Source organism: Pan troglodytes, chromosome 21 (genome assembly GCF_028858775.2).
Source record: "Pan troglodytes isolate AG18354 chromosome 21, NHGRI_mPanTro3-v2.0_pri, whole genome shotgun sequence".
NCBI lineage: Eukaryota > Metazoa > Chordata > Mammalia > Primates > Hominidae > Pan > Pan troglodytes.
The window spans coordinates 55,226,280-55,244,738 of NC_072419.2; the positions used below are offsets into that span (position 1 = coordinate 55,226,280).

The following is an 18,459-nucleotide window of genomic DNA, read 5'->3' on the forward strand; positions in this document are numbered from 1 at the left end:
GGAAGGGGAAAAGCCATTGAGAAACGGTGTCGGACCTTTGCAGAGCGGCCAGTCTTCCTCCCACAGTGGTGGCTGCTCTATAGATAACCTCAGGAACCTGAGTCCCCCTGGTGGGGGCAGAAGCATGTGACCAGTAGAAGCCAAAAAGGGGAAAGAACAGAACAGCAGTTTTAGGAGTCTTCACCAAGTCACTGGAGGCAGAGAATGCCTTAGAGTTCACATGTATATGTGCCAGATGAGTGATTCTTTTATCTGATCAACCATCAATATAACCTGGATAGCTTGGAGAAAAACACTGATTCCTGGGCTCCACCTGGAAGTTCTGCTTCAGTAGGTCTGGGTCGGAGTCCAGGAACCTGTGTTTTTAGTGAGCTCCCTCAGGTGATTATGTTTCTCAGCCAGGCTTAGAAATCATCCTGCTGCTGACCTTTGAGGTTCCTTCCAGCTCTGTCCTCCATGCTGACATCCTGGTTGTGTGTGAGGTGGCACAGACCAATCTGTAACCTCTCAGAGACGGCACGTTCCAAGCAGCTGCTTGTGGGTGACACACACTACTATTGATGTAGGTGTGAAATGCAGTTATTTTTATGCAGATGAAGTTTTTACATTAATTTTTGGGATAGAAAATACACTGACAGGATTCAACATTGAAAAAAATGAAAAGATGTACTACAGAGTGTCCTAGTCCCACCCCAGCTCACAGCTACTTAGTTCTCCTCCCTCAAGCAACCATGTTATTAGTTTCTTAGGTATCTTTCCATTGAAAGAAAATACATATTCATATGTATATATATAATTTTAACAGCTTTTTGAGATAAAATTAACATGCATACAATTCATCCATTGAAAGTGTAATTCAAGCCAGGCGCGGTGGCTCACATCTGTAATTCCAACACTTTGAGATTACAGGCAGGAGGATCGCTTGAGCCCAAGAGTTTGGGACCAATCTGAGCAATATAGCAAGACCCCATCTCTACAAAGAATAAATAAAAATTAGACTAGCTTGGTGGCATGTGCCTGTGGTCCCAGCTACTCAAGAGGCTGAAGTAGGAGGATTGCTTGAGCCTGGGAGGTGGAGGCATCAGTGAGCCATGACTGTACCACTTCATTCCAGCCTAGGTAACAGAATAAGACCCTGTCTGAAAAAAAAAAAAAAAAAAATATATATATATATATATATATATATATATATGTATATACACACACACACACACACAAAATTTCGTGATTTTTAGTTTATTGACAGAGTTGTGCAACCATTACCACAACCTAACTTTAGACCATTTTTGTGTTATCATTGACAATCACTCCCTATGTCTCCCTACACCACCCCTCTAACTCTAGACAACCACTAATCTCTCTGTCTTATGTGTAGCTATTAATTCCTCAGGCTTGCAGTGATGGTTGCGTACTGGAGAGTGCTCTATACCTTGCATTTTTCATCGGATACTGTATCACCATTCCAGGCGTCTTTTGCTGTCAGGCGACAGGACGAAGGTTGCAGTCACAGAGTGGTTATGCCTGCCTGGCTCCTGGGGAGCAGAGGACTCTGTAGGAACTGGAAGTGCCTGTCTTTTGCTCTTGTGGGCTGCCATGGAAGGCCTCAGTCCTAGCCAAGCAGAAATGTATAATCTCTGTTCTTTCTCTCTTTAGAAACTCATCGCATACGGGCACATCACTGGCAACGCCCCTGACAGTGGAGCCCCTGGGAAGCGGCTGATAGACAGAATTGTTGAAACCATTTGCAATTGTTTTCAGGGCCCTCAGACTGATGAAGGGGTTCAGTTACAAATAATTAAGGTATGCCTATTTGTTTGCCTGTCTGGTTTTTAAATTAGAAAGCAAGTCCCTGTGGGAATCTGGATTTCTAATTTACCATGTGTTAGTTGTCTCAGGTGGTGCTGAGGTGGAACAGAAAGATTTAAGCATCACTTAGATCTTTTGTTAGGTGTCAGAATTTATTAGCGTGGACTGAGACAAGAAAAATGGAACCAGGTGTGTTTTCAAAGTAAACTGTTCAGCTAATAACAATGTAAATTTCTTGTGAATTAAATCGTCTTGAAATCCTCTGGTTAACCCTGGATTCCCAGTGTGGGTTTCTCAGTGGGTCTTTGTTGATATTCTTATCTCTGACTTGCCTCGGTCCTACTTCCCTGTTCGATTTCTGCTGCCAGGAATGGTTTGGCACAGATAGTACCATCTGCTTGTCTGAGAACAGGATCAGGACAGGTGTAGCCAAGGATCCAAATATTAAGTCCTGAAAGTATTAACATTATGAGGGGAGGGCTCCATGCTAGATAAACCTTTCTTAAAGCTCCCTTGAAAGCCCACTAGGGAATTGGGAAACTGACCACCATCGAAACGTTTATTTTCTGATTAATCTGGGTGAGATCACGTTGGAGTGTTATATGTCATGAGATAATTGTCTGTATTATTCATTGTAGGTTTTTCAATCAGTATTAAAATTCAGAAGTTTGGCCTTTTTTTTTTTTTTTTTTTTTTTGAGACATAGTCTTGCTCTGTCGCCTAGGCTGGAGTGCAGCGGTGCAATCTCGGCTCGCTGCAAACTCCACCTCACAGGTTCAAGCAGTTCTTGTTCCTCATCCTCCCGAGTAGCTGGGACTACAGGTGTGTGCCACCACTCCTGGACTATTTTTATATTTTTAATAGAGATGGGGTTTTACCATGTTGGCCAGGCTGGTCTTGAACTCCTGACCTCAAGTGAGCCACCCTGCCTGGCTGGAAGTTTGGCTTTTTAAAAAGTGAGCCAGTAGAAAGCCTGCTGCAACACAATTTAATTGTTTCGAGTGATTTGGATTTCATAGAACTGTTCATTGTTTTTCAACTAACAGCCATAGGAGTTGGCTCTTCATAATAATCACCTAGTTTAATTTGCAGAGCCATCTTACAATTTATTTGAAAAAAGCACACAGAAAAGAAAAACAAAACCAGACCCTCTAGAAAAGTGTGGCCATAGGAGGGCAGGAAGGTGATGTGCGTTCCTGATGGTGAAGGTCGCGGATTTCTATTTTAGGCTCTTCTGACTGCAGTGACTTCCCCACACATTGAAATTCATGAGGGTACTATCCTGCAGACAGTGAGAACATGTTACAATATCTATTTGGCCAGCAAAAATCTCATCAATCAAACCACTGCCAAGGCTACCCTTACTCAGATGCTGAACGTCATTTTCACCCGCATGGAGAACCAAGTGGTGAGTGACAGCACTTACGTGCTAGGGGCAAGACATCATTGCTCTCTGAACTCTATCATGTGTGACCTTGGTGCCTGTGAAGAATCACTAGCATTTTAAAGCTACCCCTTCTTCCTGTGGATTCTCTGTACTGTGCTTTTGTTCTTGCTTTAAAAATCAGAGAAACTAACGGGTTTTGAAATTTGTGTTCAGAATTTGTTTGGAGATTGTCAAAGGAATTTATTTCCTTTTAAATATGTTATCCTTTTGGCTGGAATTTTTCTTTCTTTCTTTCTTTCTTTTTTTTTTCTTTTTTTCTTTTTTTGGAGAGAGGGTCTTGTTCTGTTGTCCAAGCTGGAGCGCAGTGACATGATCATGGCTCACTGCAGGCTTGACCTTCCCAGCTCAAGCAGTCTTCCCACCTCAACCTCCGAAGTAGCTGGGACTACAGGCATGTGCCACCACACCCAGCTAATTTTTTTATTTTCTATAGAGACAGAGTTTCACCATGTTGCCCAGGTTGGTCTCGAACTCCTGGGCTCAAGAATTCCTGCTGCCTCAGCCTTCCAAAGTGCTGAAATTATAGGCGTTAACCACCGCGCCCAGCCCAGGAAATTTTTTAAGTAATAGGCTGGCATAATTTTTCTTCCTTACCAAAATGCTGTATCCCCCTTTTGTTGCCTTTTAGTTGCAGGAGGCCAGAGAACTGGAAAAACCAATCCAGTCAAAACCCCAGTCCCCTGTGATCCAAGCTGCAGCAGTATCCCCAAAGTTTGTTCGTTTGAAGCACAGTCAGGCACAAAGCAAACCAACAACTCCCGAAAAAACAGATTTAACCAACGGTGAACATGCCAGGAGTGATTCTGGAAAAGTAAGCACAGAAAATGGAGACGCACCCAGAGAAAGAGGCTCATCACTGTCAGGTACGGGCTGATACGGTATCGCTCTTTTTCCAAGTGTGAGAGGGAATCAGCCTGTGTGAGGGGCAGAAGAAGTGTATGTCATAACATCTGAAGGAAACCTCTGATAACAGCTTATCTCTTTCTGGGCCTTTCCCTTTGCTTTTCTCTTAGGGAACACAACCAGTGAGGCATGATGTCAAGTGTCCCGTTGTCAGCTGTGCTGTTTTCTCTAAATAGTACTGGGATGTATCTAGCTGCTACTTCTTCATGTCAGCGTCAGTGTAACAGGTTCAGGTTGGGACACTTATCTTTCAGTAAATTGATTGGGTGATTAGTCACTCAGTGTCCACAGGAGGACAGGGGCTTAGATTCTCATGTCTACACTGGATCTCCATGCCTTGCCCAGTGCCTAGCAGTAGCCACTCATAGATATCCATGGAAGGAGCCAGAAGGTAGCAGGTGGATGGACGGATAGACAGATGGACAGATAGCTTTGTTTTCTTCTTCTGGTGACCATGTACATCACTTGTTTTTGTTTGGTTTTTAAGTGAGAGACTAACCCACACCTGATTATATTCTTAAAGTAAATGAAATGAAATACTGGATTGAGTTGTTATAAGATGATACTTCTGACTGTTCATATCTCTCCCTGGGCAGTTTGTAGGAACCAGATCCAAAATTGGTATTTTTTCAGGAATTTCCTTTCCCAAGTGATTCTGTCAAATGCTTCTTCACTCAAGCAGGTTGTTCTATACAAAATATCTGACCTGTCTTCATAACTGATCTCATTTCTTCTTCAGCCACATTACTGATAATGATTTCTGTTGGTAGTATGTTCCCTACTGGAGTGCACATATTTGAGCAGGTTTTATTCCTTTATAATTTACCAGACTGCTTGATGTACATGAGAACAGACCAAGTGTTGTTGCTGGAATGTTGTTTGGTATTCATTTACTCAAGGAAAGCACAAAAGAAAAAATTGCCACCAAGAGTGGTGTTTGTCTCAGGGTGAGCACGGAGTTGCCTTCTACTTACTCCTGCTGTCAAGAGTCCTAAGGAAGGTGCTCAGAATCCCCCGGCCCACCCTCTGTGTCTGTTATCATCTTTGCCTTTGTAACTCTCTAGGGAAAGGACCAGGTTTTTACTGTAACCCTTATTAAGCTGTGATCAGTCAATAAATATTAATATTTAAATACACTGTAATAAGCATAGCTGTGCAGATATAAAACCAAGTCTCTCTGAGCTGCATAAAAGTGCTTCCACTTTAGCCCATTTTCTGTACAGCAGCCAAAGTGATCTCTTAAAAGCGTGAATTAGAGCATGACCCCTGCTCAAACCCCTTTGGTAACTCCCCATCCTGTGCCATTCTGACTGAAATCCATGCCCTGTCCTCATAGCTTATACCTCTCTTTCTCTTTTTTGCTACACAATGCACAGGTGCCCTTTCTGGTTATTGAACGGCTGTGCTTGTTTCTCCCTCAGTGCCTTTGCACTTACTGTCCCTTCCCTGCCTCTGAACCCCTTGTATCTTCAGGTCTCTCAGTTCAGACTGAGAGAGGCTTCTCTGATCAACTTCTGTAGCTCGTCATCATATCTGTCCCATTATCTTTTATTTTTTTCCATAGTACTTACAATACCTGAAATTACTGAAGGGTTCTGTTCACTTGTTCCTGGACTGAAGCCTAGGCTGCCCTGCTTACCACCATATTCCCAACACCTAGAATGGTGCCTGGCACACGCAGCAGACATTGAGCAAATACATTTTTTGAATGAATGGGGAAAAAACGTTATTGCTAGAATATAATTTTGTAGAAACACAGTAACTTGAAGTTCTGCTCTAACAAAGAGAAAATAATTTGCTGTTAGCATGTTGCTGTGGATTTTGTGGCCAATACTTGGTGCATCCTGTGAGACTTTCCCAGGAACATGGGAATCAGATTGCCTGGGAGAAGGAAACCCCAGACCTGCAAATAGTGGGTCAGAACGGAAGTGTGCTGTTACCTTTAAAAAGAGCAAGTGGGCTGGGTGCCATGGCACACACCTGTATTCCCAGTTACTTGGGAGGTTGAGGCAAGAGGATCACTTGAGGCCAGGAGTTTGAGGCTGCAGTGTGTCTGTGAATAGCCTTCTGTGCTCCAGCCTAGGCAACAAAACAAGACCCCCCTCTCTAAATAAATAAACACCCCATCTCTAAATCAGTCAGTCAATCTTAAAGGAGCAAATGACTTCCAGTTCTCAGGACTAGGCTCTAAAGAAAGAACAGGTCCTTCAGAAGAGGGAGTTGAACAAGGGAGACACGTACCCAGGAGTGGAGTCCAGGCATCAAGGCCCAGTGAAAGGCCTGAGCTCTAGTGCCTCTGTGGCTATTATTTTTACATATTACTAAAGTGCATGGATGTTGGACACAACCATGGGGCTCTCCCACAGACTGTCCTGTAGTAATCACCATCACATGGCCAACCCTAACTGGACACTCACTGTACTGCTGACTCGGCATTCAACATAATGTTTTCCAATTTAATTAACTGGGAATCCCCCCCACAGCCTTCCTAGGATAATTTGCCTCCCGTGTTATTTGTGTAGATGAAGAGAATTCACCAATAGACCTGAACATCTGTGGTGGCTCACGCCTCCAATCCCAGCACTTTGGGAGGCCAAGGCAGGCGGGCCACTTGAGGCCAGGAGTTAAAGTTTGTTTTTAGGATTCTGACTTTTAACTCCCAGCATCAGACATCAGTGTGTGTACATTTTTACAGATACTGTGTAGAATTACCTGTGTGTTTGTGTGGATTTCTTAGCTCACTTTGTGCATCTTTTTTTTTTTTTTTTTTTTTTTTTGAGAATGAGTCTCGCCATCTTGCCCAGGCTGTAGTGCAGTGGTGAGATCTTGGCTCACTGCAACCTCTGCCTCTGCCTCCCAGGTTCAAGTGATTCCCCTGCCTCAGCCTCCCGAGTAGCTGGGACCACAGGCTCACACCACCACGTCTGGCTAATTTTGTATTTTTTAGTAGAAACGGAGTTTCACCATGTTGGCCAGGCTGGTCTCGAACTCCTGACCTCAGGTGATCCACCCGTCTCAGCCTCCCAAAGTAATGGGATTACAGGCGTGAGCCACCACGCCCAACCAGGATCTTTGTTTTAGACAGCAATATGTTCCAAATGCCTGGAACTGTGCTGGACACATACACACTCAGTTTGTTGATTGAATGAATCTTACCGCCCCACCATCCCCCATGCTCCCTATTTAACTGGACAGAGAACAGGGATGTGGGGAGGCCTTATCTCAGACTCCTCCCATTTTTTCCCCATTATTCTTAGCATGTGACTTCTATCCTTAGGGTCATCTTATGGCTCAGGATCCTGTCATTTTGTTCCAGGTAGGAAGAAAGAGGAAGAGATAGGACTGAAGAACTCTGCCAGCTGAGTCACCCCCCTTCTAAAGAGGAGTCTTCTGGAGCTTGTTGCCACCCCTGATAACTTATGCTTACCCCTCATTGGCTATAACTTCATCACATGATCACCCTTTCTGCAAGAAAGGCTGAGAAATGTAGGCATATTCCCTCCCAAAACAAAATTCAGGATCTGTTAGGAAGGATATGAGTTAGAGAACTGGCAGTGCCTGCCACAGAGTGTTCTCCAGCTGGCTAGGGAGGGAATGGCAGCAAGGTTTCTCCTATGTGAGCCTATTCAAGGTGGCCCTCTTATTTTGCTTCGGGGCAGAGTCTGAAACAGATAGGGTCTGGTGCCTAATCAGTAGTGGTGGTGATATCCCAGGGAAGCAGCAGAACCAGTGGTTTTTAAGTAGATTCTTTGTACCTCTCAAAGGTTTGATTTGATTTAATTATCAAACACTTTCACAGCATGCTTGAAACTTAGATACAATGGACTTAGTAGTGGTTATCACAGCATCCAGAAAAGCCTCTTCTGAGACCTATCCAAGGCTGTCATGTCAGCAGGGGAAGCAGTCCACAGTTACTGGGTAGAGTCTTCCTGCTTTGGGGCCTCTACTGGGATTTTTCCTTAGCAGCTCCCTCTTCGGGAACCTTCTGCTGGTGTTCGGGCTTTCTGACTCTCCTTAGCTCTTCCTGGCCTGAGAATGTTTTGATTTTGCATAAGTACTATTATGGATCCTGCCTATTAAGGAATATGAGTTATATACTCTATCCCTCCAAAAAATGTTGCTCTTGATGCTATTTAAATGGAAAAACTGCAGTGAGGGAAAGAGGAGATCCATGCTGACGTGAAATTTTGTTTTTCTCCTTAGGAATGAAAGATAGTGAAGGTTTTAACTAAGTGGAACTACTTGCAGTGTGATTCCTTGGAAATTTTCATTATGGATTTAGTCTGCAGGGCCAGGCGGGTGACAGAAATCAGCAGGCTTCTGTCATGAGGACATCATAAATGTCTTCACACAAGCACCTACATATAAACACACAGGCCTAATAAAAAGTAGCATTTGAGAGCTCACTTTTTTCAGGCACTGTTTTAAATGCTTTATGTGTATCATTCTCACAGGGCTTTGTTTACTGGTAAGGAAACTGAGGCTTGGGGAGGTTAAGTAACTTAAGTCCCCACAGTGGGAAGTGGCAGAGCAGGGACCCGGACCAGGCATGCAGGCTCCAGAGCCCTCGCTGTTATTCATCATGCTGAATTCACTTCTACAAGGGAACATTTTTTCTCTGATGTTCTTTTTTTTTTTTTTGAGACGGAGTCTCGCTCTGTCGCCCAGGCTGGAGTGCAGTGGCGCAATCTCGGCTCACTGCAAGCTCCGCCTCCTGGGTTCACGCCATTCTCTTGCCTCAGCCTCCTGAGTAGCTGGGACTACAGGCGCCCGCCACTACGCCTGGCTAATTTTTTTTTGTATTTTTAGTAGAGATGGTGTTTCACCGCGCTAGCCAGGATGGTCTCAATCTCCTGACCTCGTGATCCGCCCACCTCGGCCTCCCAAAGTGCTGAGATTACAGGTGTGAGCCACCGTGCCCAGCCTTCTCTGATGTTCTTAAAACACCCTGCCCAGTCAGCCTCCCATTTTCTCTGCTCTTGACAGACATGTTACTTTCCTGCTTACTGTGTAGTAACAACAGTGGTCCAAGTGTGATGGCACCTCGCATTTGGCCCCAAGGGAAGGGAGTCGATTGGGAGTGGTGAGGACTGAGGCAACAGGGTATCAGCTGAGTTCATGCCCTGGCTGAAGAGGGCAGCTTCACCTGGTTCCAGCCAGTTGTGGCCCAGTGTTGCCACATAGTTGGGTTTTTTAAATAGAAGCCCATTCTGGTTTTTGTGAGTAGTCTCCTGGTTTTTAAATGTTGACAGCTAATTCAGAAGTTTTAAAAAGCAGCACATAGGCTAAGCAATACATATGTACAGGCAGAGGTACTTGCCAGTCACCACTCTATAGCCTCTGGTCTAACTCACTGAGGCTGTAGCTTCTTTGATAAAATGAGTTGATATTTCTTGGGTGTTGAATGTAAATGAGGTGCTGTGTACTTTGGAATGTATGATACAGATTGGAAACTCTCACCATAATTTTATTAATATCATAGCATCAGAGAAGGTTGGGACTGGAAAGGAACTTGGAAATATTTAGTCATATGTTTTCCAAATTACAAGAGGTGAGATGTCATGATAAGTGAACCCTTCCTTCCCTCCTTCCTTCCCTCCCTCCCTCCCTCCCTCCCTCCTTCCCTCCTTCCTTCCCTCCGTCCCTCCTTCCCTCCCTCCTTCCCTCCCTCCTTCCCTCCCTCCTTCCCTCCCTCCCTCCCTCCCTTCTTCTCTCCTCCCCTCCCTCCCTCCTTCCCTCCCTCCCTCCTTCCCTCCCTCCCTCCGTCCTTCCCTCCCTCCCTCCCTCCTTCCTTCCCTCCGTCCCTCCCTCCCTCCTTTCTTCTCTCCTTCCCTCCCTCCCTCCTTCCCTCCCTCCCTCCTTCCTTCCCTCCTTCCCTCCCTCCTTCCCTCCCTCCCTCCTTCCTTCCCTCCTTCCCTCCCTCCTTCCCTCCCTCCCTCCTTCCTTCCCTTCTTCCTTTCCTCCTTCCTTCTCTCCTTCCCTCCCTCCTTCCCTTCTTCCTTCCCTCCCTCCCTCCTTCCTTCCTTCCTTCCTTTCTCCTTCCCTCCCTCCCTCACTCCCTCCCTCCTTCTTTTCCTCCCTCCCTCCTTCCTTCCCTCCTTTCCACCCTCCCTCTTTCCCTCCCTCCCTCCGTCCCTCCTTCCTTCCCTCCCTCCCTCCCTCCTTCCCTCCTTCCTTCCTTCCTTCCCTCCCTCCCTCCCTCCCTCCTTCCCTCCTTCCTTCCTTCCGTTTTGAGACAGGTTCTCACTCTGTCACCCAGGCTGGAGTGCAGTGGTGCAATCTCAAATCACTGCAACCTCTGCCTCTCAGGCTCAAGTGATCCTCCTGACTCAGCCTCCCGAGGAGCTAGGACTACAGGTGTGCCCTGCTGGTTTTTATACTTTTTGTAGAGATGGGGTTTTGCTGTGTTGTCCAAGCTAGTCTCAAATTCCTGAGTTCAGGTGATCCTCCCCACCTCAACCTCCCAAAGTGCTGGGATTACAGGCATGAGCCACCATGCCCCACCAGAACGTTTTATATTTTAATGGTTATTTATTTTAATATGCATTCAGAAAATATAACTAATGTATGAAAACTGTTATTTTGTGAATTTTATTGCTTAAGGTGAGTTAAAGAGCACTAGTAAATACTCGCAGTCATGCATTGCTTAACAACAGGGATACGTTCTGAGAAATGAGTCATAGGCAGTTTCACTGTTGTGCGAAAGAATATTATGGGTATACTTACACAAACCTAGATGGTATAGCCTACTACATACCATATGTATAGCTTGTAGGTGTGGGCATATGGTATAGCCTATTGCTCCTAGGCTATAAACCTGTACACCATGTTACTGTATTGAATACTGTACACTTTGGTAACACAGTGGTAAGTATTTGAAAAAGTACAGTCACAATGCAGTACAAAAGATAAAAACTGATATACCTGTATGGGGCACTTACCATGGATGGAGCTTGCAGGACTGGAAGTTACTCCAGTGAGTCAGTGAGTGAGCAGTGAGTGAATGTGAAGGCCTGGGACATGACCGTATGCCACTGCAGGCTTTATAAACCCTGTACACTTAGGCTACCCTAAATTTATAAAAATAATTTTCTTTTTTTTTTGAGACCGAGTTTTGCTCCTGTCGCCTAGGCTGGAGTGCAGTGGCACGATCACTGCTCACTGCAACCTCCACCTCCCAGGTTCAAGTGATTCTCCTGCCTCAGCCTCCCGAGTAGCTGGGATTACAGGTGCCCGCTACCACACCTGGCTAATTTTTGTATTTTTGGTAGAGACTGGGTTTCTGTTGTTGACCAGGCTGGTCTCGAACTCCAGATCTCAGGTGATCCACCCGCCTTGGCCTCCCAAAGTGCTGGGATTACAGGCATGAGCCACTGTGCCCAGCCTATAAAATTAATTTTCTGGCTGGGCGCGGTGGCTTATGCCTGTAATCCCAGCATTTTGGGAGGCCGAGGCAGGCAGATCACGAGGTCAAGAGATTGAGACCATCCTGGCCAACATAGTGAAACCCCTTCTCTACTAAAAATACAAAAATTAGCTGGGCATGGTGGTGCACACCTGTAGTCCCAGTTACTCAGGAGGCTGAGGCAGGAGAATCGCTTGAACCCGGGAGGCGGAGGTTGCAGTGAACCGAGAGTGTGCCACTGCACTCGACCCTGGCAACAGAGCGAGACTCTGTCTCAAAATATACTACTACTACTACTACTACTGCTAATTTTCTTTATTCAATAATAAATTAATTTTAGCTTACTGTAACATTTTTACCTTATAAACAATTTTTTTTAACTTTTTGGCTCTTGTAATAGCACCTAGTTTAAAACAAACGCATGGTACAGATGCACAAAAATATTTTTTCTTTATATTCTTATTCTATACTTTTTTTTTCTATTTCTTAAATTTTTAGGTTTTTAAAACTTTAAAATTATTTTTGTTAAAAACTAAGCCACAAAACACACAGATTAGCCTAGGCCTACACAGGGTCAGGATCATTCATATCACTGTCTTCCACCTCCACATCTTGTCCCTTGGAAGGTCTTCAGGGGCAATAACACACATGGAGTTGGTATCTCCTATAATAACAATATTTTCTTCCGGAATGCCTCCTGAACCTGCCTGAGACTTTTTTACAGTTAACTTTTTCTTTTTTAAATAAGTAGAAGGCAATGACAATAAAGAGTATAGTATAGGCTGAGCACGGTGGCTCACACCTGTAATCCCAACACTTTGGGAGGCTGAGGCAGGCAGATCACTTGAGGTCAGGAGTTTGAGGCCAGCCTGGCCAACATGGCAAAACCCTGTCTCTACTAAAAATACAAAAATTAGCTGGGTGTGGTGGCAGACGCCTATAATCCCAGTTACTCAGGAGGCTGAGGCAGGAGAATTGCTTGAACCTGGGAGGCGGAGGTTGCAGTGAGCCAAGATCGTGTCACTGCACTCCAACCTGGGCAACAGAGTGAGACTCTCTCAAAAAAAAAAAAAAAAAGTATAATAAATACCTAAACTAGCCGGGTGCAGTGGCTCATGCCTGTCATCCCAGCACTTTGGGAGGCCGAGGTGGGTGGATCACCTGAGGCTGGGAGTTCAAGACTAGCCTGACCAACATGGAGAAACCCTATCTCTACTAAAAATACAAAAAATTAGCTGGGCGTGGTGGCTCATGCCTGTAATCCCAGCTACTCAGGAGGCTGAGACAGGAGAATTGCTTGAACCTGGGAGGCGGAGGCTGTAGTGAGCTGGGATTGCTCCATTGCACTCCAGCCTGGGCAACAAGAGTGAAACTCCATCTCAAATAATAAATAAAAAATAAATAAATAATAAACTAATAACATAGTGGTTTATTACCAATTATTATGTACTATACAGAACTGCATGTGCTATTCTTTTATATGACTGGTAGCACAGTAGGTTTGTTCACACCAGCATTACCACGAATATAAGTAATAAGTTGTGCTGTGACATAATGACGGCTATGATGTCACTAGGCGATAGGAATTTTTCAGCTCCATTTGTAATCTTCCTGGACCACTATTGTATATGTGGTTCCTCATTGACCAAACGTTGTTATGTGGTACATAACAGTATATTTAAAATACATAATAATATATAATATTATAGTGGTGCATGAATGTGGCAAAAGCTATGAAGGTGGTTTGAGAATGACTAAAGTTTGAGTAACAGTGATCTAGTCTAAATCATCCTTTTTAGATGAAGAAGTGAGTTTAGCAATTGTGACTGTTTCTGGGGTTTTCTAATTTCAAGTTCCCTTTGCCTTCTAGGAAAAGCTTATAACATCAGTATTTCCCACACTAATTTAGTTTGCCACGTAGATAGTTCCAGGGTGTTAAGTGCCCAGTGGAAATGAAAATACTTAGCACTGCCCTCCGGGACCTTATAGATCAAGCATAGAACTCATAAAAATGGTGGCTGGGTTGAAAATTCTCATTAATACACAGTCAAAGGATTATTTTGGTTTTGCTTTTTTAAGGTCATGGCTTTTTTGGTCAACGTGATGTTTTATAAATGAGTAATGTTAGGCCAGGTACAATGGCTCACGCTTGTAATCCCAGCACTTTGCGATGCCAAGGTGGTAGATCACTTGAACTCAGGAGTTCAAGACTAGCCTAGGCAACATAGAGAAACCTCATCTCTACTAAAACTACAAAAATTAGCCGGGCGTGGTGAGGAGGCGGGAGGATTGCTTGAGCCAAGGAGGTGGAGGTTGCAGTAAGCTGGGATGGTGCCATTGCACTCCAGCCTGGGCAAGACAGCAAAACTCTGTCTCAAAAAAAAAAAAAAAAAAAAAAAAAAAAAAGTAATGTTTACTTCTAAACATCTGGTCAAGAACTGTTTACTTTACATAAGCTCTTTCCCAGAGCTAGTTTTCTGCGGCGGGGGGAGTAAGAGATACTGAACCTCTTCTATTTAAACAGTTAACATTTTACAGAATAATTTCATAAAAGTTTAGTAAATCCTTAACTATCACATTGGAAATCTCATGCCAGATTCTGGGTTTACAGTGTGGGAAGGCGAAGCAGCAGAAGGCATGTCATTTACCAAGGCTCGTTGGTCCCCGAGGCTAAGGCACAAGAGAAAGCTCCATTTGTTCTGCCAGGAACTCTGGCTGGATAAAATCGAGCTCCTGCCTCCAGGTTGGGGGTGGTGGGGAGGGCCCTGGGCCGAGCCACTGGGACTTAGGAAGGAAGAGAGTAGTATAAGCCAGTGGGGTTTTAGTGTTCCACAAAGGGAACCTCAAAAGCAGAACAGATGCTGCCTAAGTTTCCAGATTTCAAGGAAGTTGTCCTCCATTGACACAATCAGATTTGGCCTTAGGGAGAACTTATTTGCACCCTTTGCCTTCTGAAATGTAACTCCCCATAGTCTCCTTTTCCTCTCTTCCTTTGTTTTTCCTGAAAATGCCCACGTGTGTTTTGTATATTTGGATGTGTGTGTAGGGACTGATGACGGAGCCCAGGAGGTGGTGAAGGACATCTTGGAAGATGTAGTCACATCTGCCATTAAAGGTAAGAACCAAGGACAACCCAGCCTTTCCTCTTCCCTCATTCCTCCAAAAAGTCCTCAGCAAAATATTTTAGTGGTGGAGTTTCCTCTTCCCTGCCCTAAGAACTGGTGGAGCTCATGGAAACTGAATCTTCCCACGTCTGCCCATCTTTTATATGGGATTCAAAAATGACTTGTTTTTACTGACTGATTTTAGTCTCATTTGGGTTGGGTTTAGGAAACATAGTCTGGGCCAGGCGCGGTGGCTCATGCCTGTAATCCCAGCACTTTGGGAGGCCAAGGCGGGCGATTCACGAGGTCAGGAGTTCGAGACCAGCCCAGCCAATATGGTGAAACCCTGTCTACTAAAAATACAAAAAGTAGCCGGGCGTGGTGGCGTGTGCCTGTAGTCCCAGCTATTCGGGAGGCTGAGGCGGGAGAATTGCTTGAACCTGGATGGTGGAGGTTGCAGTGAGCCGAGAACGCACCACTGCACTTCAGCCTGGGTGACAGAGCGAGACTCCATCTCAAAAAAAAGACACATAGTCTGACTGTGTTAGGCTTAGATGCTCCACATAGAGATGCCAAGGGCCATTCCATATGCCTTGTAGATTAGGGGATGTCCAGGTTTTTCTAGGAGTGGGCTGGAGCCCTGAGATCCATGTCCATTGGAGCTGAGTTTTCATGGCCAGCCATTGATGTGTCAAGGGGACAGTCCACATGTCAGCAGGTATCAGGTGTACAGGGAAGCTTTGTTTTGTTAGGCTTCATTCATAAGTGCCTCATGGTATGGTTTCAGTGGAATTAAACTTGTATGGCTCAGAATGACTGTTAGATGATCTTTTTTCTTTGTTTCTGCCCAAAATCTCAGGTCAGTGGGTGTATGTTGAACACTTTGTTCCAATGCCAATAAATTATGAATTTGTCCAGAAATCAAAATCTTAATGGGTTTTCATCAGCTTTTTTTTAAATGAAAGAGAGTAAAATGAAACAGAGTACAAATGATCTGACTGTATCACATATAATGTTAAGTATTGTTTCATGAAATGTGTTTCAGTTACTTATGTGCCCATGTCTATACTGGGATACAGTTTTATAAATTAATTTCTTACAGAGGTCAAGATTTGAAGGCCACTTTTCTAAGCCCTATCTTTTTGTTTAGGTACCACAAAGCTATATACATATTCTATTATTTATTTAACTTCTTATAGAAATGCCTGTAAAATAGAAAAATTTTATTTCATACCTTTAGATTTGTTTCTGGGGTCTATACAAGAAGTCATCACATAATGGATGTTTGTCTTGTTTACTTTGTGTCCTCCAGCCGCTACTGCAGAGCCTGGTACATAATAGGCACTTGATAAATATTTATTGAATGAAATATGCTTTGTAAGGCTATTATTGAAAATTGTTCTCATTGTTTCATGTCCCTTTATAGAACCACATTATAAATTTTTCTTAAGAGTTTCATTGCTCTGCTGATCATCAGATATGCTTTCCTTCATTAAATGATGAAATCTGTTTAATTCTTTATTTTAATTATTTCCCTTTTTTCACATGGCTGCCAAGAAGCTCAGGTTTACATTTTTTCTCTGTGACTAAGGTTTTCTGTCATAACTGGCTCTTCTCTAATTCCTTTATTAATGGTACTTTAAAAAAATCTGTACCTTTCATGTTTAGCTGCTTCTAATCTTTTTCAAAAGTGAATGGGGGTGGGCAGGGCTGCTGCATTACACAGTTCTGGAGGCACCATTGATCTGGAGAGAATTGTATATTGCTGTGGCCCTGGCAGTGGGGCTGTGGATAACAAACACTCGTAAAGCTTAAGCATCACTTTGGCCAAGGCTTTTCCAGGATTATGTCAGTCATGGGCTGGTGGCACAGGAAAAGGGGAAAAAGCAACAGCTGGGAGGTTCACAGATAACTTCTTTTTGGTGTCAGGCAGCCCTTTAGGGTAAGTACAGTACTAATTTGGCTATGACTTTGTACTTGTGTTTTAAGAAGCAGCGGAAAAGCATGGTCTGACAGAACCTGAGAGAGTTCTAGGTGAACTGGAGTGCCAGGAATGTGCTATTCCCCCAGGAGTTGATGAAAACTCACAGACCAACGGGATAGCCGATGACAGGCAGTCCTTGTCGTCAGCAGATAATCTGGTATGTTGGTGATCATCCTCTGTGGACTTATTGCCATTTTTACTTTTTCAAAAGATGCAGAATTAAGTCTTTCCTCAAAAGAAGCAACTAAAATAAGCAAGCCCTGTTCCTTTATTAGTCACACAGTCCTGGGCTGATATTCTTTGTATTAGCAGGTTCAGTTCTTAGAACATGCTAATGTTGCTTGGTATATAACATCGTTATTAAACCCTGTTTACTCAGACTTCTAATACTTAAATTTCTTGCCACTTTTCTTCTCTCTCAAAATAGTATACATTCATTACAGAAAAATAAAATATATAGTTACCCGTCTTTCCTTCTCTGTATTGAAAAGTCAGTATGACTGTATTGAAAGCCATCCATAACCCATAGATTGCCCTTGTTAACATCTTACTTACATCCATCTAGATTTTTCTCCATCTCACGTATTTTTCCACTTAAATAGAATAATACAGTATGTATCCTGTGTTGCAACCTGCTTTTTAAACAATTTATATTATGAACATTTTCTCAGGCCCATAGATATGTCTGCCACATTATATTTTTAAATAGCCTTACTGTTCTCTTAAAAGTTGCTTTAAAATTAAATATAAACATTCAAAATAGGAAGTAATATGATGTGAGTGTCCCTCTAGACCCCATTTTCTTTGTCTTTTTACCAGTGTTTCTCAATCTTTTTCATTATTGCCCCTTCCTCCAAGAAAACTTTGTAGACATTTTTTCCTAATCATCATTCCCCGTTAAGTTGTAATGCCAGCAATAAACTGGATATCCATATGCTACATGTATATCTGTGCTTTATACATAAAAAGAATAAGGGTTTGTTGTTCTTGTTGTTTGTTTGAGACAGAGTCTCACTCTCACCTAGGCTAGAGTGCAGTGGTGTGATCTCGACTCACTGCAGCCTTCACTTCCTGGGCTCAAATGATCCTGCCACTTCAGCCCCCTGAGTATCTGGGACTACAGGCATGCACCACCATACCTGGCTAATTTTTTATTATTATTTGTAGAGACATGGTCTCACTATATTGCCCAGGGTGATCTTGAACTAGGCTCAAGCAGTCTGCCCACCTCAGCTTCCCAAAGTGCTGGGTTTACAGGCTTGAGCCACTGTATCCAACCAGAAAAATGTTTTTTTCCCCCCCTTGAGGACGCACTGAAATCTATACAAGGGACTCATGTTATATGCTAAGCTGCAATTTGCTTTGTTTACTCAACACTATATGATGGGCATCTTCCCCTGTCAGTATATGTAGAACTAACAGAAATTTTTAATGGCCATGTAAAATTCTGTATGGATCACTGTAATCTATTAACCAATTCCCTATTGGGTTTTTAGATTATTCCAGTTTTATCATAGGAAATGGTTCTATAATGAATATCCTTATAGATAACTCTTAATTCTTTCTTAGGAATAAATGCCTGCAAGTAGTATTGATGGTTCAAGAGTTGGAAGTTTTAGCTGAGTGTAATAGCATGCTTCTGTATTCCCAGCTACTCAGGAGGCTGAGGCTGCAGGATCGCTTGAGCCCAGAAGTCTAGCCAGGGGAACATAGCGAGACCCCATCTCATAAATAAATAACTGTAGCAAGATCATGTCTCATAAGTAAATGAATGAAAGAGAGTGGGAGTTGGAAGTTTTAAGGCTTTTGA

The 18,459-nt window shown here is 43.6% G+C and overlaps 1 protein-coding gene across 7 annotated transcripts in view; it reads left to right on the top strand.

The window, feature by feature from the left end:
- ARFGEF2 (ADP ribosylation factor guanine nucleotide exchange factor 2) overlaps positions 1-18,459 on the top strand; it is a 113,414-nt gene that overhangs the window by 26,244 nt on the left and 68,711 nt on the right. For 3 of the 7 annotated variants that reach the window (XR_010154276.1, XM_016938086.3, XM_016938089.4), the window contains 5 exons: positions 1,654-1,800; positions 3,035-3,214; positions 3,882-4,116; positions 14,608-14,676; positions 16,655-16,806. Coding sequence is in view for 4 of the 7 variants with exons in the window: in XM_016938086.3 (XP_016793575.1) it covers positions 1,654-1,800; positions 3,035-3,214; positions 3,882-4,116; positions 14,608-14,676; positions 16,655-16,806 (783 nt within the window). In the remaining 3 variants the exon portion in view is untranslated. The remainder of the gene's footprint in view (positions 1-1,653; positions 1,801-3,034; positions 3,215-3,881; positions 4,117-14,607; positions 14,677-16,654; positions 16,807-18,459) is intronic. The other 4 variants (XM_016938087.4, XM_063803089.1, XM_063803090.1 and 1 more) reach the window with 2 other exon arrangements.